Genomic DNA, 17,849 nt, shown 5'->3' with positions numbered 1-17,849 from the left:
GCCATTAAGAAAGTAAATGGTAGGTATAACAGCCTTTATTAGAAAAGGATTGGAATATAAAAATTAAGATGACTTATTGCAGTTGTGTTGCGCCTTGGTGAGACTGTGTGCGTTTTTGGTCTCTTGCTCGAGGAATGATGTACTAACTTTGGAAGAAGTGCCTTGAATGTTTGCTAGACTGGTTCCTGGGATGAGGGCATTGTAATATGAGGGATAGATTAGATTAGGACTATATTCCCTGGAAGTTAGAAGAATGAGACCATTGAAACATAAAATTCTTAAAAGATATCCAGGGATTGGCCATTTAGGACGGATGAGGAAAATTGTCTTCACTCAATTTTGTGGAAGTTTAGAATTTTCCACCCCTTTGGGCTTGGGAGTTCAGGGGTCAATGGATTTTGGTATTCTAAAGCAATTAAGAGACGTGGAAATAATGGATGACGGAGCAAGCTTGAAAAACCAAATGGCTTATTCTTGCTCTGGGTTCATAAGTTATTTGGGGACATGAAGAAAATTGAAAACAGAAATAAGAATTTTAAAATGGAAAGATTGCTTAACTGGGAAGCCAGTATAAGTCAGCAAATACAGGGATCATGGGTGAACAGGACTTGGTGCAAGTTAGAATGTAGGGAGTTTGGTTTGGATGACTTCAAGTTTATGGTAGTAGAACATGGGAGGTCAGCTACGAGGGTGTTGGAATTGTCTGGTCTAGAGATAATAAAGACAGGGCTAAGAGTTAACGCTGCTGAACTAAGGTGGGGCAGAGTCTAGCAATTTTATGAACTTGCAAATAGGCAGTTTTAGTGATGGTGCAGATATGTGATCCAAAGCTCATCTTGGGGTTCAATATGGCACTAAGGATGCAAACAGTCTTGTTCAGCCTCAGGCAGTAGCTAGGAAAAGGAATACAACCAGTAGCTAAGGAACAAGATTCATGGTGGTGGCTGAAGATGATGGCTTCATTCTTCCCAGTGTTTAATTGGAAGAAATTTAAGCTCAACCTGTATTGTGCGTTAAGCATTCTGCCAATTTAGAGACAGAGGAAGGGCAGAGCTTGGTGCCATTTGTGTACACGTAGAAACTGATGCTGTGTTTTTGGATGTCATTGAGGAATGGTTTGTAGATGAAAAATAACAGGTGGCTACACTTAGAGCCTTGGGGAAAACTAGAGATAATGGTGAAGGAGCCAGAAGGTAAACCATTGTCAAATGATCCTCTAAATATGACTGGATGGATAAGAATGGAACCAGGCAAATACAGTCCCAACTGGCTGGATAATGCTGGACAGGCATTGGGAGAGTGGTTTAACAAACTGTGCCAAAGATTACAGACCAGTCAAAAAGAATGAAAAATGACAGTTTACTTTTATTAGTCACAATGTCATTTGTGACTTTGATAAGAGCTGTTTTATTATTGTTGTGGGGAAGAAAGCAGATTCAAGATTAAAACAGAGTTCTGAGAGAGAGGTGCAAATTTAGGAGATAACAACACACAAACTTTGGAGAGAAAAGAGAGACTTGAGATGGGATAGTAGTTTGAATGAAGTGGCTATGGCTTTTTTTAGGAGGAGATTGATGACAGCAGACTTGAAAGAGAAGGGAGAGAGCAGTATTGATAGAAGTCAGGAAGGAAATTTGGATGGTTAGCTGTTTAGTGGACATAGGGTCAAAGGACCCTATGTCTTTGGGAGAAGAATCTACAACCACAGGGCATTTCTGTTCTTTGCATGACCACAATTAATTGCACATTTGAGCTGGATTTGTTGTTTTTACTTGCTAAAGTAACATACTTGAGCATTCTGATGCTAAATTATCAGTGAAGAGTTGAATAGGTCAAAGGTGGGTTTCATTGACAAGATGAGCTCAGATGGGGCATAAGGGAAAATAGCATGAGTGAATGACTAGCTCCCATGCTATTGACAAATTATAGACAATATGCACAATTATTAAAGAACTTTTACATGGTTTCTTCGTCCCTCTTGTTTCCAGAATGTTGTGCAAATAAATCCATAATACAGTAATTTCCTATGTTTGCCTGAGAACTTGAGTCTTGGAACCCCATGCATTGTCCAATAACTGTCTGACCTTGTTGCCCTAAAGTGAAATCTGCTAACCTTGTACTTACTGCTAAATCAAATTCTGAAAAAGAGCGGCTCTTGGCCAAGTGCTTATTTATCCTTGAAGGGCACATTCATGCTCTTCAGAAAACTTTCCATGATTGAGGTATATAATGCAAAGTAAACACTTTGGTATTTGAGATATCTGTATCTACAACATGTGAGGTCCCTTCACATTTTCCAATGCTTTCAGTATTTTCTCAACTGAGGTTTGAAAACAAGTCCTATTAAGGTTCATATTTCAGCTATTACAATCTTTTGTCTATCTTTCAAATTATTCTCTTGAAGCTCATCCTTTTAATATGTATTTTATGAAAACCTAAACCATTCCAACAATTGCATGAAGTCCAAATTTGGTATTTTGCAAACTTGCATACAGTCCGAACTGGGGCATTTTGTTAGCAGAAGGTAGACCCTTTTAAACAAATTGAGTACACTGACTGTCCAAAACGTTTTACGATGAAATGACAAGAACTGAGAAAACAACTGTTGTGTAGTTGCTTCTAATTCTAATTTCATACTCTAAAATACATCCCACGTAGGCCAGAGATTAAAACAAATGCTATTAAGGAAAACAACACAGATTATAATAGAAACTATTATTAGAGAAACTAATGCTTTATGATTTACTGATTCAGGACTGTAACCTGAATCAAGATCAGGTGAACCACAATGTTTCATCAAAATATAAACGTCATTCCTGGAAAATTGACTACAAGAGGTTTCATATAATGGAAAATTGCTGGAAAAAAAATGAACACTTGGGGCAGATGCAAATCATGGATTAAACAAAAGCCAGAGAATATATCTGCATACTGTGCTTTTAAAAGAAGCTTCATAAGACAGTATACCTTGTCAATAAAATAAACTAACCCTATCCCCTAAAAAAGGTGTAAAAGATATAAAACAGAGACCTCTGCTGGGGTCAAAGGAAGAAAAGCCTATTAATTGTCAGAAGAAAATCCTCAGGGAGAGTGAAGAACCCAACTGCTCATTGGGAGAAGAATCTACAATCCTGAGTGGAAATAATCCAGTGTATGAGGCAGAACAATAGATGCAAGCTGCCCTGATTTGTTAAAAACTGTTTGGCTTATGGCAATTTAAAAATGAAGAATGTAAAAAGAGTAGGTTTGAGGAATAAATTGAGGAAAACAATACAAAAGCTAGCAATCAGGAAGCTGTATTCAAGCAGTTGTTGGAAGAGCTAACTGACCAAAAAGAAAACTGGGAACAGGAAAGAGAGCATCATCTCAGAGACATAGGGGCATTGAGTTTAACAATTAGTAAGTCATATTGCAACTTTATAGAACCTTAGTTAGGCTGCACTTGGAATACAGTGTTCAATTCTGGTCGCCACACTACCAGAAAGATGTGGAGGCTTTGGAAGGGGTACAGAAAAAAATTACCAGGATGTTCCCTGGCATTGGAGGGCATTAGCTATGAAGAGAGGTTGGAGAAACTTGGTTTGTTCTCACTGGAATGAGAGAGGTTGAGGGGCGACCTGATAGAAGTCTACAAGGTTATGAGAGGCATGAACAGAATGGACAGTCAGAAGCTTTTACATAAGAACATAACATAAGAACATAAGAAACAGGAGCAGGAGTAGGCCATCTAGCCCTTCGAGCCTGCCCCGCCATTCCATAAGATCATGGCTGATCTGTCGTGGCTCAGTTCCACTTTCCCGCCCTCTCCCCATAACCCTTAATCCCCTCTCTTATCAAAAACCCATCAACCCGCGTCTTAAAAATATTTAGCGAGGCAGCCTCCACCACTTCAACGGGCAGAGAATTCCAGAGATTCACCACCCTTTGAGTGAAGAAGTTCCTCCTCAACTCCGTTCTAAACCGCCCCCCCTTTATCTTGAGGCTGTGCCCCCTAGTCCTACTGTCTTTTTTGAGCGGGCAGAGTCTCTCCACGTCTATCCTATCCATCCCATTCATCATCTTATACGTCTCAATGAGATCTCCCCTCATTCTTCTGAAGTCTAACGAGTACAAGCCTAGTTTATTCAGCCTCTCCTCATAGCTCAACCCCCTCAACTCCGGTATTAGCCTAGTAAACCTCCTCTGCACTCCCTCCAAGGCCAAAATATCTTTGCGCAGGTGCGGCGCCCAAAACTGCACACAGTACTCCAGCTGCGGCCTCACCAATGCCCTATACAGCTGCAGCAAGACCTCCCTACTTTTATATTCAATCCCCCTCGCTATGAAGGCCAGCACCCCATTCGCCTTCCTGACCACCTGCTGCACCTGCAAGCTGGGTTTTTGCGACTCATGCACAAGGACCCCGAGGTCCCTCTGCACCGTCGCCTGCTGCAGTTTTTCGCCCCGCAAGTAATAGTCCTTCCTACCATTCTTCCTACCAAAGTGGACCACCTCACACTTGCCAACATTAAATTCCATTTGCCATTTCCTGGCCCATTCGCCCAGCCTATCTAGATCCTTCTGCAGACTCTCCATACCCTCCGCACAATTTGCCGTTCCCCCAATCTTGGTGTCATCAGCAAATTTCGACACCCTACACTTGGTTCCCTCCTCCAGATCATCTATATAAATGGTAAAAAGCTGAGGCCCCAGCACCAACCCCTGGGGCACTCCACTAGTCACCATCCGCCAATCCGAATAGCACCCGTTGACCCCCACTCTCTGCCTCCTATTTGACAACCAATCCTCTATCCACGCTAACACCCTACCCCCAACTCCATGTCCCTCGACCTTCTGCAATAACCTCTTGTGAGGTACTTTGTCAAACGCCTTCTGAAAATCCAGAAAGACCACATCCACCGGCTCTCCTCTATCCACTGCCCTAGACACATCCTCATAGAACTCCAGTAAATTTGTCAGACACGACTTCCCTTTAATGAAACCGTGCTGCGTCTGCTCTATCAAGCAATTCCCTTCAAGATGCCTCGCAATTTCCTCCTTAATGACGGATTCTAACATTTTACCTACCACAGACGTTAAACTAACCGGCCTATAATTCCCCGCCTTTTGCCTGGCACCCTTCTTAAACAACGGCGTAACATTAGCCGTTTTCCAATCTTCCGGCACCTCTCCAGAATCCAGCGACGTCTGGAAAATAACCACCAAGGCATCCACTATCACCTCCGCCATTTCTTTCAGCACCCTCGGATGCAATCCATCCGGTCCTGGGGACTTGTCCACAATCAGCCCCTCCAGTCTGTCGAGCTTTTTCCCAGGGTGGAAGAGTCAATTACTAGGGGGGCACAGGTTTACGACGTGAGTGGCAAGGTTTAAAGGAGATGTACGAGGCAGATCTTTTTTTTAAAACAGGTGTTGGATGCCTGAAGCATGCTGCCAGGGGAGGTAGTGGAAGCAGATACGATAGTAGCTTTTAAGGGGCATCTTGACAAAGAAAAGGATGGGAATAGAGGGATATGGTCCCCAGAAGGGTAAGTGGTTTTAGTTAAGTCGGGCAGCTTGGTTGGTGCAGGCTTGGAGGGCCAAAAGGCCTGTTCCTATGCTGTAATTTTCCTTGTTCAATATCTTAAAAACCAAAAGTATTTGAGAAATAAAGATTAAATTAAATGACAAATAGGAAGAGGAAGGATGTACAAGAAAGAGAAAGCAGATGGAGGCTAAAAACAGAATGAGGACTTGAAAGCTGCAGTAAGGGTAGCACTATATCCAGTTCTGGAGAGAAAGGGAAAAAAGAAACTTACACAGTCTGAGAAAAGAATTAAGGAGTTAGAAGAGAAATGGTTTGTTTAACAAGGGAGGAATGGCTTTAAATAATGAGATAGATTCCGGATCGTCTGCAGAAGATTTCACTGCATTCCCCTCAGAAAGGGGAAGGCAAAATGTGACCCTTCCACGCTATTATTTATAAACCTGGATTAAGTGCGGATGATCTAATGGATGAAAGATAATACCATCAAGAATACTCATTGACAAACCTTAAAATTTAGCAATAGGTATAACTAAATGGGCAGAAGAGAATTTTTTAAAAAAATCTGATCATAGTAGTGCCACATGCCTCTGCCAAGTGTGATGAAGAAGAAAAAAGCTTAATATTTAATATTTACCCTCTGTGTAAAAAAAAATCTACCTCGTACATCTCCTTTAAACCTTGCCCCTCGCACCTTAAACCTGTGCCTCCTTAGTAATTGACTATTTACTATATACTAAAAACTTACTATGATTGAGGCGTTTTAGGAGTACTCCCTAAACACCATAAAAATGGCAGCAGATCAGGAGGATTTGGTGGATGACTTACAAAAATTAATGGAAGATGGAATGGGAAGGAAATCCATTTTGAAAGGTAGAGTCCACCATCCAGGGCCAGAAAGAATGGCCTAGGTAATCTGCCATCATCTCTGGGCAGTATATGATGAAATTTTCGTAGTGGGGAAGGGGCAGTGGAGAGTAAGAGTGAAGTTAACTAGGCATCAAATCATTGGTTAAGAATCATAATCAGCCACCAATCAGAGAGAACTGATTTGATCCCAGTGATCAGGGATAAGATGCTATAGAAATCATTATTTGATTATTTGAATCTCATCAGGATGTGAAACAGGAAAGGAAGAGGGCTAAGATTTTGCCGCCAAAGTATGGGCACACGCCTGACCCCAGAAGTATATGAAATCATGCGAAAAGAAATTTGGCAGCCATCCTGACATTATTGCACACTCATGATATTTTAGTCAATTGGACAGTCGGAAGCGCACCTGCTGCAATTAAGCAGACAAATTAGCCCATTAAGGGATCAATTGAAAGCTATTTGAAGCGGCCCATCTCCCCTTTTATGGTCGGTGGATGGCCCAATTGGCCAGGTGGCCTTTACATTTTAACTGCTACCTCCATCCAGGGCAGGTCGAAATGCCAGGGCTAAAATAACATTTTTGAATGTGTCTGGGGACTGAGGTTTGTTTGAATTTGTGCTACCTAGTCACTGTTTGCTGTGATTATTCATTAGGAGCTAATTTCCAAAAGTCTACAGTTCCCTGAGATGACAACGCAGCAGTCCTTGGCTTGAAGGAACCTATTGGAAATGCCAGTCCCTACCCTCCCTTTTCAGTGCCCACCCTCTTGCCACGCTCCCCAACACCTTTCATGCTGACTGCTTGTTAATTGTCCAGCCAAAGTTCAAGCCAAGGTGTGCAAAATAAAATGAAGATCTGCTTGGAAATGGCAGCAGAAACATGTGAAACCTTCTCAGTGTCTCCAGGACAGTTAAACAGACTTGCTATATAACTTTGTATAACAAGTATACCATTTTGGAAACTGTTGTGGGGGGGGGGGGACTTACCAGGAGTAAGCCTTAGAGTCAGTCCCTGTTGTTCAGAAGGGAAGGGGGGAGAGGAGTAGAGCATTCCTCATTGGGGACTCCATAGTTAGGGGGGACAGATAGGAAATTCTGTAGGAACGAGAGAAACTCGCAGTTGGTGTGTTGCCTCCCAGGTGCCAGGGTCCGTGATATCTCGGATCGTGTGGATCCTTAAGGGGGAGGGGGACCAACCTCAAGTCATGGTCCGCATAAGCATCAGTGACATAGGTAGAAAAAGGGATGGGGATGTAAGGCAGAAATTCAGGGAGTTCGGGTGGAAGCTTAGAGCTAGAACAAACAGAGTTGTTATCTTTGGTTTGTTACTTGTGCCACGTGCTAGCAAGGCGAGGAATAGGGAGAGATAGCAGTTGAACATGTGGCTACAGGGATGGTGCAGGAGAGAGGGATTCAGAAAATTGGATAATTGGGGCTCATTCTGCAGTAGGTTGCACTTCTACAAATAGGATGGTCTATACCTGAACCAGAGGGGTACCAATATCTTGGGGAGGGGGGGTAAAATTTGCTAATGCTGTTTGGGAGAGTTTAAACTAATTCAGCAGGGGGATGGGAACCTGAATTGTAGTTCCAGTGTACAGGAGGTTGAGAGTAGTGAGGTCATGAATATGTTTTCAAGGTCGCAGGATGTACCGGCAGACAGGAAGCTGGTTTGAAGTATGTCTACTTCAACGCCAGGAGCGTCCGGAATAAGGTGGGTGAACTTGCAGCATGGGTTGGTACCTGGGACTTCGATGTTGTGGCCACTTTGGAGACATGGATAGAGCAGGGATAGGAATGGTTGTTGCAGGTTCTGGTGTTTAGATGTTTCAGTAAGATGAGGGAAGGTGGTAAAAGGGTGGGAGGTATGGCATTGTTAGTCAAGGACAGTATTACGGTGGCGGAAAGGACGTTTGATGAAGACTCGTCTACTGAGGTAGTATGGGCTGAGGTTAGAAACAGAAAGGAGAAGTCACCCTGTTGGGTGTTTTCTATAGGGCTTCCGAAAAGTTCCAGAGATGTAGAGGAAAGGATTGCAAAGATTCTGGGTAGGAGCAAACGTAACAGGGTAGTTGTTATTAGGGACTTTAATTCGACAAATATTGACTGGAAACACTATAGTTTGAGTACTTTAGATGGGTCAGTTTTTGTCCAATGTGAGCAGGAGAGTTTCCTGACACAGCATGTAGATAGGCCAACAAGAACCAAAGCCACATTGGATTTGGTACTAGGTAATGAACCAGGCCAGGTTTAGATTTGGAAGTAGGTGAGCACTTTGGTGATCGTGACCATAAATCGGTTACGTTAGTGATGGAAAGGAACAGGTATATATCACAGGGCAAGAGTTATAGCTGGGGGAAAGGAAATTATGATGCGATTAGGATGGGTAGGATGTGGAAGAAAACTGCAGGGAATGGGCACAATTGAAATGTGGAGCTTGTTCAAGGAACAACTACTGCGTGTCCTTGATAACTATGTACCTGCCAGGCAGGGAGGAATTGGTTGAGTGAGGGAACCATGGTTTACTAAAGAAGTTGCATCACTTGTGAAGAGGAAGAAGGAGACTTATGTAAAGATCAGGTGTGAAGGCTCAGATAGGGCGCTTGAGAGTTAGCCAGGAAGGACCTAAAGAGAGAGAGCTAAGAGCCAGGAGGGGACATGAGAAATCTTTGGCCGGTAGGATCAAGGAAAACCCTAATGCTTTCTATAGGTATGTCAGGAATAAAAGTATGACTAGGGTCAGATTAGGGCCAGTCAAGGACAGTAGTGGGAAGTTGAGCATGGCGTCCGAAGAGATAGGAGAGGTGCTAAATGAATAATTTTCATCAGTATTCACACAGGAAAAAGACAATGTTGTCGAGGAGAATGCTGAGATACAGGCTATTAAACTAGACGGGATTGAGGTTCATTAGGAGGAGGTGTTAGCAATTCTGGAAAATGTGAAAATAGAAAAGTCCCCTGGGCCGGATGGGATTTATCCTAGGGTTCTCTGGGAAGCTAGGGAGGAGATTGCAGAGCCTTTGGCTTTGATCTTTATATCTTTATTGTCATTGTCTACGGGAAAAGTGCCAGAAGACTGGAGGATAGCAAATGTTGTCCCCTTATTCAAGAAGGGGAGTAGAGACAACCCTGCTAATTATAGACCAATGAGCCTTACTTCTATTGTGGGCAAAGTTTTGGAAAGGATTATAAGAGGTAGGATTTATAATTATCTAGAAGGGAATAATTTGATTAGGGATAGTCAATACTCTTGTGAAGGCAGGTTGTGCCTAAAAGACCTTACTGAGTTTTTTGACAAGATGATCAAAGAGCTGGATGAGGGTAAAACAGTTGATGTGGTGTATATGGATTTAAATAAAGCGTTTGATAGGGTTCCCCACGGTAGGCTATTGCAGAAAATATGGAGGCATGTGATTGAGGGTGATTTAGCCGTTTGGAACAGAAATTGGCTAGTTGTAAGAAGACAGAGAGTGGTGGTTGATGGGAATTGTTCATCCTGGAGTTCGGTTACTAGTGGTGTACTGCAAAGATCTGTTTTGGGGCCACTGATGTTTGTCTTTCTTATAAATGACCTGGATGAGGATGTAGAAGGATGGGGTAGCAAATTTGCGGATGACATTAAAGTCGGTGGAGTTGTAGACAGCGTGGAAGGCTGTTGCACGTTTCAGTGGGACATAGGTAAGCTGCAGAGCTGGGCTAAGAGGTGGCAAATGGAGTTTAATGTGGAAAAGCGTGAGGTGATTCACTTTGGAAGGAGTAACTGGAATAGAGTATTGGGCTAATGGAAAGATATTTGGCAGTGTAGATGAGCAGAGAGATCTCGATGTCCATGTGTATAGAACCCTGAAAGTTGGCACCCAGGTTGATAGGGTTGTTAAGAAGGCGCATGGTGTGTTAGCTTTTATTGGTAGAGGGATTGAGTTTCGGAACCATGAGGTCATGTTGCAGCTGAACAAAACACTGGTGTGGCTGCTCTTGGAGTGTTGCATGCAGTTCTGGTTGCCGCATTATAGGAAGGATGTGGAAGCATTGGAAAGGATACAGAGGAGATTCACCAGGACGAAGCCTGATATGGTTGGAAGGTCTTACGAGGAAAGGCTGAGGGTCGTGAGGTTGTTTTCATTAGAGAGAAGGTTAAGAGGTGACTTAATAGAGGCATACAAGATGATCAGAGGATTAAATAAGGTGGACAGTGAGAGCCTTTTCCTCGGATGGAGATGGCTAGCATGAGGGGACATAGCTTTAAATTGAGGGGTGATAGATATAGGACAGATGTCAGAGGTAGGCTCTTTACTCAGAGAGTAGTAAGGGCATGGAATGCCCTGCCTGCAACTGTAGTGGACTCGCCAACATTAAGGGCATTTAAATGGTCATTGGATAAACAAATGGATGATATTGGAATAGTGTAGGTTAGATGGGCTTTAGATTGGTTTTCACAGGTCGGCACAACATTGAGGGCCGAAGGGCCTGTACTGCGCTGTAATGTTCTATAGTAATAAGAGAAAAGCTCATTTTTCAAGGGCCTGTTTGAAACTTGAGGAAGGATGGATAGAAAAAAATAGAGGTTCATACCCCAGAACCAAGTGCCCGAAGCTATAAGGAACTATTGGATTGTGTAGTTATGAAGGAACAAAAATATCATAAAGGAACAAAAGGCCTGACAGGAAGGTAGGGTCCATGCAACTCAGTGAGGTGAAGAACCACTCAGTGAAAAAATTTGAATGTGCTGCATTCTAGCCCATGAACCTGTGCCCATTCTATATGTTGTGATTGGCTATATATAGACAATATAGTAGAGGGAAAGAAAAGCAATTATCTAATCAATATTGGATATCTAACACAGTAATTGATTGAAAAACATCTCAAGTCTCCATGGCCCAGTGGAAAATCCTTCACTCAAGGGATTTTCAGATAAGTCATTGAGTGAGGTAGTGTCTAAACACTTGAATTTTAAGATGTGACCTGCAAACTAAGCCAACTTGTGTTTTGGCACAATGGGATAAACCTAGAATAGGGATACTGGGATTTGACTGGATGCTGGCACATGACGTAATTGTAGACACAACTATCTATATTGGAGTGGACAAAAGCAGTCATCTTTTGCCGCATCCATGGTGTTATGAGTTATGAGGAGACCTGGATTATGACTTCAGCAGGACCCTGTGATCTGGAAACTCCAAAGGGTCGGATCCTAGAAACTTACAAGCCGATATTGGAAGATAATAGGGAAACCTTTATCACCCATAAACAGGATTGTGGAAAGGTGATGTAAGTGTAGATTTAAGTAGGAGGAGGTACTATGTCCCAAACTCAAACAAAGTTTCTTCCCAAGGGAGGCAGAAAATGACCTGGATAGGACAGTATCATTGTTGGTGGATCACAGAGTCTTGACATATTTGGTCACTCATGTCAGTGGCTTGTTAGGAAACCAGACAGTGTGTGGTGAATGACCCTTGATTACAGAATCCTTAAAAACGTCCCTGTCTGTGTATCCACTGCGGCTGCAATAGGAGAACTAATTGGCAAAAAACCAAAATCAGCAACAATCATATGGCATATTTCAAATAGATTCAGATCAAACCCCCTGCATCCAGAGGATTAGTACAAGTATGCCTACAGTTTGTTATTTGCTGTTATAACCTGAGCAGTTCTCCTGATTATTCTGGTTTTAACTGTACTCGCAGTGGAGCACAAGTGGCTAACAGAGCTTTACTTTGTCTAAATATTAACTTAGGAACTTATTTTTATACCCTTTTCCTTACAGATCAGTGTTGGGTTCATATTATGAAATCAAAGGGCTTCAGTATTTTATAAATAAAGCTTTCACTGAGTGCTACACTGCACTCATCAATTGTTGTCCTTTATGTATTTTTCTATGAAAATTGACACTATAGATTAAACAAAACAAACAAAGCACTAGACAAATAATGTACAATACCAAAAGTGTTGTGCTTTGTTATGGTTGAAACACTTTTTGTTTTGAACTCTTGATCAGCCCGTATTTTCCATTTCCAGTTCTGGTGTTATTCATATTGTACTCAAAAAAAACAAAAATAAACCTACCGCCAAGGACTGACTTCAGGTCAGACATTCTTTGTCATCCTAAATTGTACAAGTCTTAGAACAATAAAATTGCAAGTTGTTGAAGCAGCTAGGAGTAATATTATTCATCTTCAAATGTAATTTGCGTTACAGTGAATCGCCTTGGGGACATCAGAAATGACAATGATCCTAACTGTACATATGAAGGTGACAATAATGTCCTACTGCAACAAACTAGTAACTATCTTCTTGGTTGGATAAAAGCAAAACATCAAGGTTAGTTCAACATCATGTCAATTCATTCATTTTCTACAACAGTAACAGATTTGCTGGACATTTCTTGGAATCATGTAAAATATTCAGATCTCTATACATGTAGAAGGATTATTATGATTGTCTTCAAATTCACAGAAAATATACTTGAGGTTTTTTTTAGTGGTTCTCAGGGTATGGGCATTCCTGGCATTTATTGCTGTCTGAGCGGATATTACCCTGAACTGGATACAAAACTGACTTGATGACAGAAGCCAAAGGGTAGTTGTAAAGGGTTGTTTTTCAAACTGGAGACCTGTGACTAACAGTGTGCCTCAGGGATCGGTGCTGGGCCACTTAGTTGTCATTTATATTAATGATTTGGATGAGAATATAGGAGGCATAGTTAATAAGTTTGCAGATGACACCAAGATTAGTGGCATAGTGTTCAATGAAGAAGGTTATCTCCAATTGCAACAGGATCTTGATCAGTTGGGCAAGTGGGCTGACGAATGCCAGATGGAGGTTAATTTGGATAAATGTGAGGTGATGCATTTTGATAGATTGAACCAGGGCGGGACTTACTTAATTAATGGTAGGGCATTGGAGGGAGTTACAGAACAATTATCTAAGGGCACAGGTTCATATATCCTTGAAAATGGAGTCACAGGTGGACAGAGTGGTGAAAAAGGCATTCAGCGTGCTTGGTTTCATTGCTCAGAACATTGAATACAGGAGTTGGGACATCTTGTTGAAGTTGTGTGAGACATTGGTAAGGCCACACATGGAGTACTGTACACAGTTCTGGTCACCCTATTATAGAAAGGATATTATTAAACTAGAAAGAGTGCAGAAAAAATTTACTAGGATGCTACCAGGACTTGGCTTGAGTTATAAGGAGAGGCTTCATAGACTGAGACTTTTTCCTCTGGAGTGTAGAAGTCTGAGGGGTGATCTTATAGAGGTCTACAAAATAATGAGGGGCACAGATTGGCTAGATAGTCAATATCTTTTCCCAAAGGTAGGGGAGCCTAAAACTAGAGGGCGTAGGTTTAAGGTGAAAGGGAAGATGCACAAAAGTGTCCAGAGAGGCAGTTTTTTCAGAGGGTGGTGTGTGTCTAGAACAAGCTGCCAGAGGTAGTAGAGGCAGGTACAATTTTGTCTCTTAAGAAGAGTTTAGACGGTTCCATGGGTAAGATGGGTATAGAGAGATATGGGCCAAACATGGGCAATTGGGACTAGTTTAGGATTTTTAAAAGAAGGCATGGACAGGTTGGGTCGAAGGGCCTGTTCCATGCTGTAAACCGCTATAACTCTATGCTGCTTATTTTTTGTTGTGCTTTGATGCAACTGGCTGGCCTGCTAGATCATTTCAAAGGGCAATTAAGAGATACCTATGATGTGGATATGGAACTGAAATTACAGTATGCCAGATTGTATGAAGAAAGTAGATTTTCTCCCCTAAAGTGAACATTTTACAACCACCTGTCAATTTTATGATCACTTTTACTGAAGTCAGCTTTTAATTTTCAGAAATCTTTCAAAAGGAAATAAAATTTTCAAATTGTCATGGTGAGATTTTAACTCAATATCTGTGAATTATTAGTTCAAGGCTCTGGATTATTAATCCAGCAACATATCGACTAAACAATTGAAGCCCAAGAAGAACTTTGCTATAAAAGCAGGAGAGAGGCGTAGTCAGCCTTAGGAAACAGCTCAGCTAGAGATGAAGTGCTAAAGGCAAGTCAGTTTGTTGAACCGAAGACCATTCCCAATTCCTAATTAGGTAAACTGTATGGTGTGGTACTCACTTCTAGATTTGACCAATAGGTTTATAGTTGTTGTTTGGGAAGTCGGCAGAGTTTAGGATTTAAGGGGAAAACAAATTTTTTTTGATTTTTCAGTCTTTGAAGGCCTAAGTGCTTACAGTTAATTTGCCAAAGTACAAGATCGTTCTTTGAAGTGTTTTATTATCATTGTTCTACCTTAATAAATACTTTCTGTTGTTTAGTGAAAAAGGGCTCTGAGTTCTCACTGTTTCCACAAACATTTCTCAATGATATCCAAAAAAAATACACCATATGAAACCAATGTTTCAAGTTGGAACACTTGTCACACATATCAGCAGTGTTTCATAACATATGGTAATGATGCAGTTTGAAAATAAATTGTGTCATGATAACATCTGTTCCACAATTTCTTCTTTTTATATCAGTTTTACAAATGAAGGTGAATATTGTTATTCTTGAGTAATATTGGGAATGTTATTTTAGAAAGATATTTTGGAAATTTCTCTGAATTTAACTTATTCATGTGTAAGCTTTAACATTACTGAAGAACAAGTAAGGTTTAAATTCAATAATGTTGTGTTTGATTTCTGCATGAAACAGATACAACAATAAGTAACTTAGCAGGGCAGAAGCCCAGGCCCAACATGCGTGGCTTTTTGAGCTGATATTGAATTATCAGGGCCCTTTATTATTGGCAGCTCTGGCATGCATCTCTAATGAGGACTGGCCTTTTCTCAGGGTATGTTTCCAACATGATGCCTAAATTTGCAAGATCTAGTCAATATTTCCAGACTTCAGTTGCCTCATTACTGTTCTAAAATTTCTTTTTTTGTGTGGAATAGTGATCCTCCCAATGCCAGATAATCGCTGCTTCCTCACCTCTCACCCTATCCTTCTAAATTGACTTTGCCACTGGTTGAAATTGGTTAAGCTCAGAAAGATGGTTGTGTCAAAGCATCTGGTACCCACAGCCCACATCAAAATTATGATAAGGCTCAAATACAAATTTAGGAGGCTCATAGGCCTCGTGCAATTCCAGTAGTATGCCAGAATGCAATGTCTTTGGGTGCTAACTAATTTAGAGTACTGTTTGTGATTAAATTAATTTTATTTGATATATTATTGTCACATGTATTAGCATACAGTGAAAAGTATTGTTTCTTGTGCACTATACAGACAAAACATACCATTCGTAGAGAAGGAAACGAGAGTGCAGAATGTAGCGTTACAGTTAGTCTTTTTAATTCTTAATATTAGATGGTGTTGCTATCAAGTCCCCATTGCAGTCAGTTGATTTTCTGGATGACTTCAATTCTGTTCTCAACCAAAGATTCACAGTGACCATTAACGGATGTATGGACTGTTCAGGTAAGATGTTCATTCATTTTGTTGGTTGAGATTTGCTATTTTAACTAGGTTATTTTTGAGAAATTGATTGGAATGACTTTTAGTCAGAATTCATATTTATAGTTGTAAATTTGAAAGTTTTAAAGCTTATTTATTAGTCACAAGTAGGCTTACATTAACACTGCAATGAAATTACTGTGAAAGTCCTCTAGTCACCACACTCCAGCAGCTGTTCAGGTACATTTGACGGAGAATTTAATATGGCCAATGCACCTACAACCAGCATGACTTTTGGGCCATGGAAGGAAACCGGAGGAAACCTTTGCAGACATGGGGAAAACTTGCAGACTCCGCACAGATAGTCACCCAAGCTGGGAATTGAACTCAGGTCCCTGGCACTGTGAGGCCGCAGTGCACCACCAGGCTGCCCAAGTACCCTCTTTTGGATTTCTACAAAATCAGTTCTAGTTCACTGCAATTGGGGACTTTCATGCCACAACTATCTGTTACAGTTTTCCGCATCCAACCATTTTTAAAACATAACTTTTTTTATAAAGTGCGTTAATGTAGAAAAACATCACTTCACAGAGTTGCAAGAGAAAATTGACATCAAACTTCCAAACCAGGAAAGATTAGGATGTGGTGACCAAATGAGAGTGATCTAAGAAGCAGATCTTAAGGATGACCTTGGGGGAGATGACATATCAAAGGGATAATATAAGGCCCATGTGGTATATTCTCCAACAACAGGTTGAAGAGAGTGAAGCTGAGTGCAGATTAGAGATTACAGTAGTGTGAATGTTGAGAATTGGAGAAAGAACAAGAAGCCAGTGTTGAAGGTGGCTGGATTGGATATCCTGAATGGGATATGGGCAGCGGGAATTGGATACACTGATGTTTGACACTGGAGTTTGGCCAAGAGAATATGAAAGTGAACAAGCCTGAATAGTAACAACAGTATGAATTTATTTCACCAGCAAATGAATGAAGGCAGCACGTAAGCAAACAATGCTATAAAGGTGCCAGTATGCAACATTTGTGACAGACTGCTTTTGGGGTCAGAACTCAATCCTGGGACAAATGAGGTGTCAGGACTAACAGCAAGCAATTGAAGTCGGTGGCAAAGTTATGGTGACCTGAATTGGATCATCTCCAGAAATAAGCTCAGGGATCATGAGATGTGATTAAACCCCACCTGTTGAGCCTAATGTAATTTGAGTTTGTCTACTTGGTTTGACCCGAAAGACCACCTTCACCTGTTGAATGAAATGCAAGCAGAACTACAGCTTTATGCGTGAAATGATCTGAAACATATAATGGCTGAATCAGGTGCTGACAGTTGTACAGGAAGTGTCTCTGATCTAGGAGCAGTGAATGATGTAATGTGGAAGGCAGCATGTTCCACTATGTTAATATCAAATGTTAGTATAAACTGCAGGAATAATTCAGCTACTCATCTTTTACCTTTAACAAGTTTATTCTACATCCACCTTCACCAAGATACAAACTCTTTGTGATTTCTTCACTATCACCACAAATGTTTCAGCTGTGTCCATTTATACTTTTTTGGAGCTTGAGCCAATAACCATCAGCTGTCATTAATAAAGCAATTAGCATAGCAATGTAACTGCCAAAGCATACACTTGCCAATACATTGGGGGGGTACATTGAAAGCCATCTTGCAGAATTTTTCTTCAAGAAATAAACCATCTGGTCCTGGGATTTGTCACTGTTTAGTTATTTTCTTCACTATTAGTTACGGTGCGTATCTGTTCCCCCATTCAATATTAGTTTCTTTAGGTTATCCAGAATGCTAACCTCTTCAATATAGAGTGATAAGTTTACATGTGTATGCAATGTTGCAGCACTTTATTTATAAATGTATTTATTTTGTGGTGGCTATAATTTTTGTATTGTGGCTAAGATGATGCTGTAACCATTGGTGATAGAGAGAAGGGGAGGAAACTAGAACTTTTGGTGAATGGGGAATTGGAAATCTGGTTACTGGTATACACTTAGAA

The 17,849-nt window shown here is 41.1% G+C and overlaps 1 protein-coding gene across 3 annotated transcripts in view; it reads left to right on the top strand.

The window, feature by feature from the left end:
* acox3 (acyl-CoA oxidase 3, pristanoyl) overlaps positions 1-17,849 on the top strand; it is a 171,084-nt gene that overhangs the window by 78,326 nt on the left and 74,909 nt on the right. For all 3 annotated transcript variants that reach the window (XM_080191896.1, XM_080191877.1, XM_080191887.1), the window contains exons 12-13: positions 12,593-12,715; positions 15,739-15,849. In XM_080191896.1, the coding sequence (XP_080048022.1) occupies positions 12,593-12,715; positions 15,739-15,849 (234 nt within the window). The remainder of the gene's footprint in view (positions 1-12,592; positions 12,716-15,738; positions 15,850-17,849) is intronic.

This window comes from Carcharhinus amblyrhynchos, chromosome 1 (genome assembly GCF_965287045.1).
Source record: "Carcharhinus amblyrhynchos chromosome 1, sCarAmb.v2.hapA, whole genome shotgun sequence".
Taxonomy (NCBI): Eukaryota; Metazoa; Chordata; class Chondrichthyes; order Carcharhiniformes; family Carcharhinidae; genus Carcharhinus; species Carcharhinus amblyrhynchos.
This window is presented reverse-complemented; position numbering and strand designations above follow the sequence as displayed.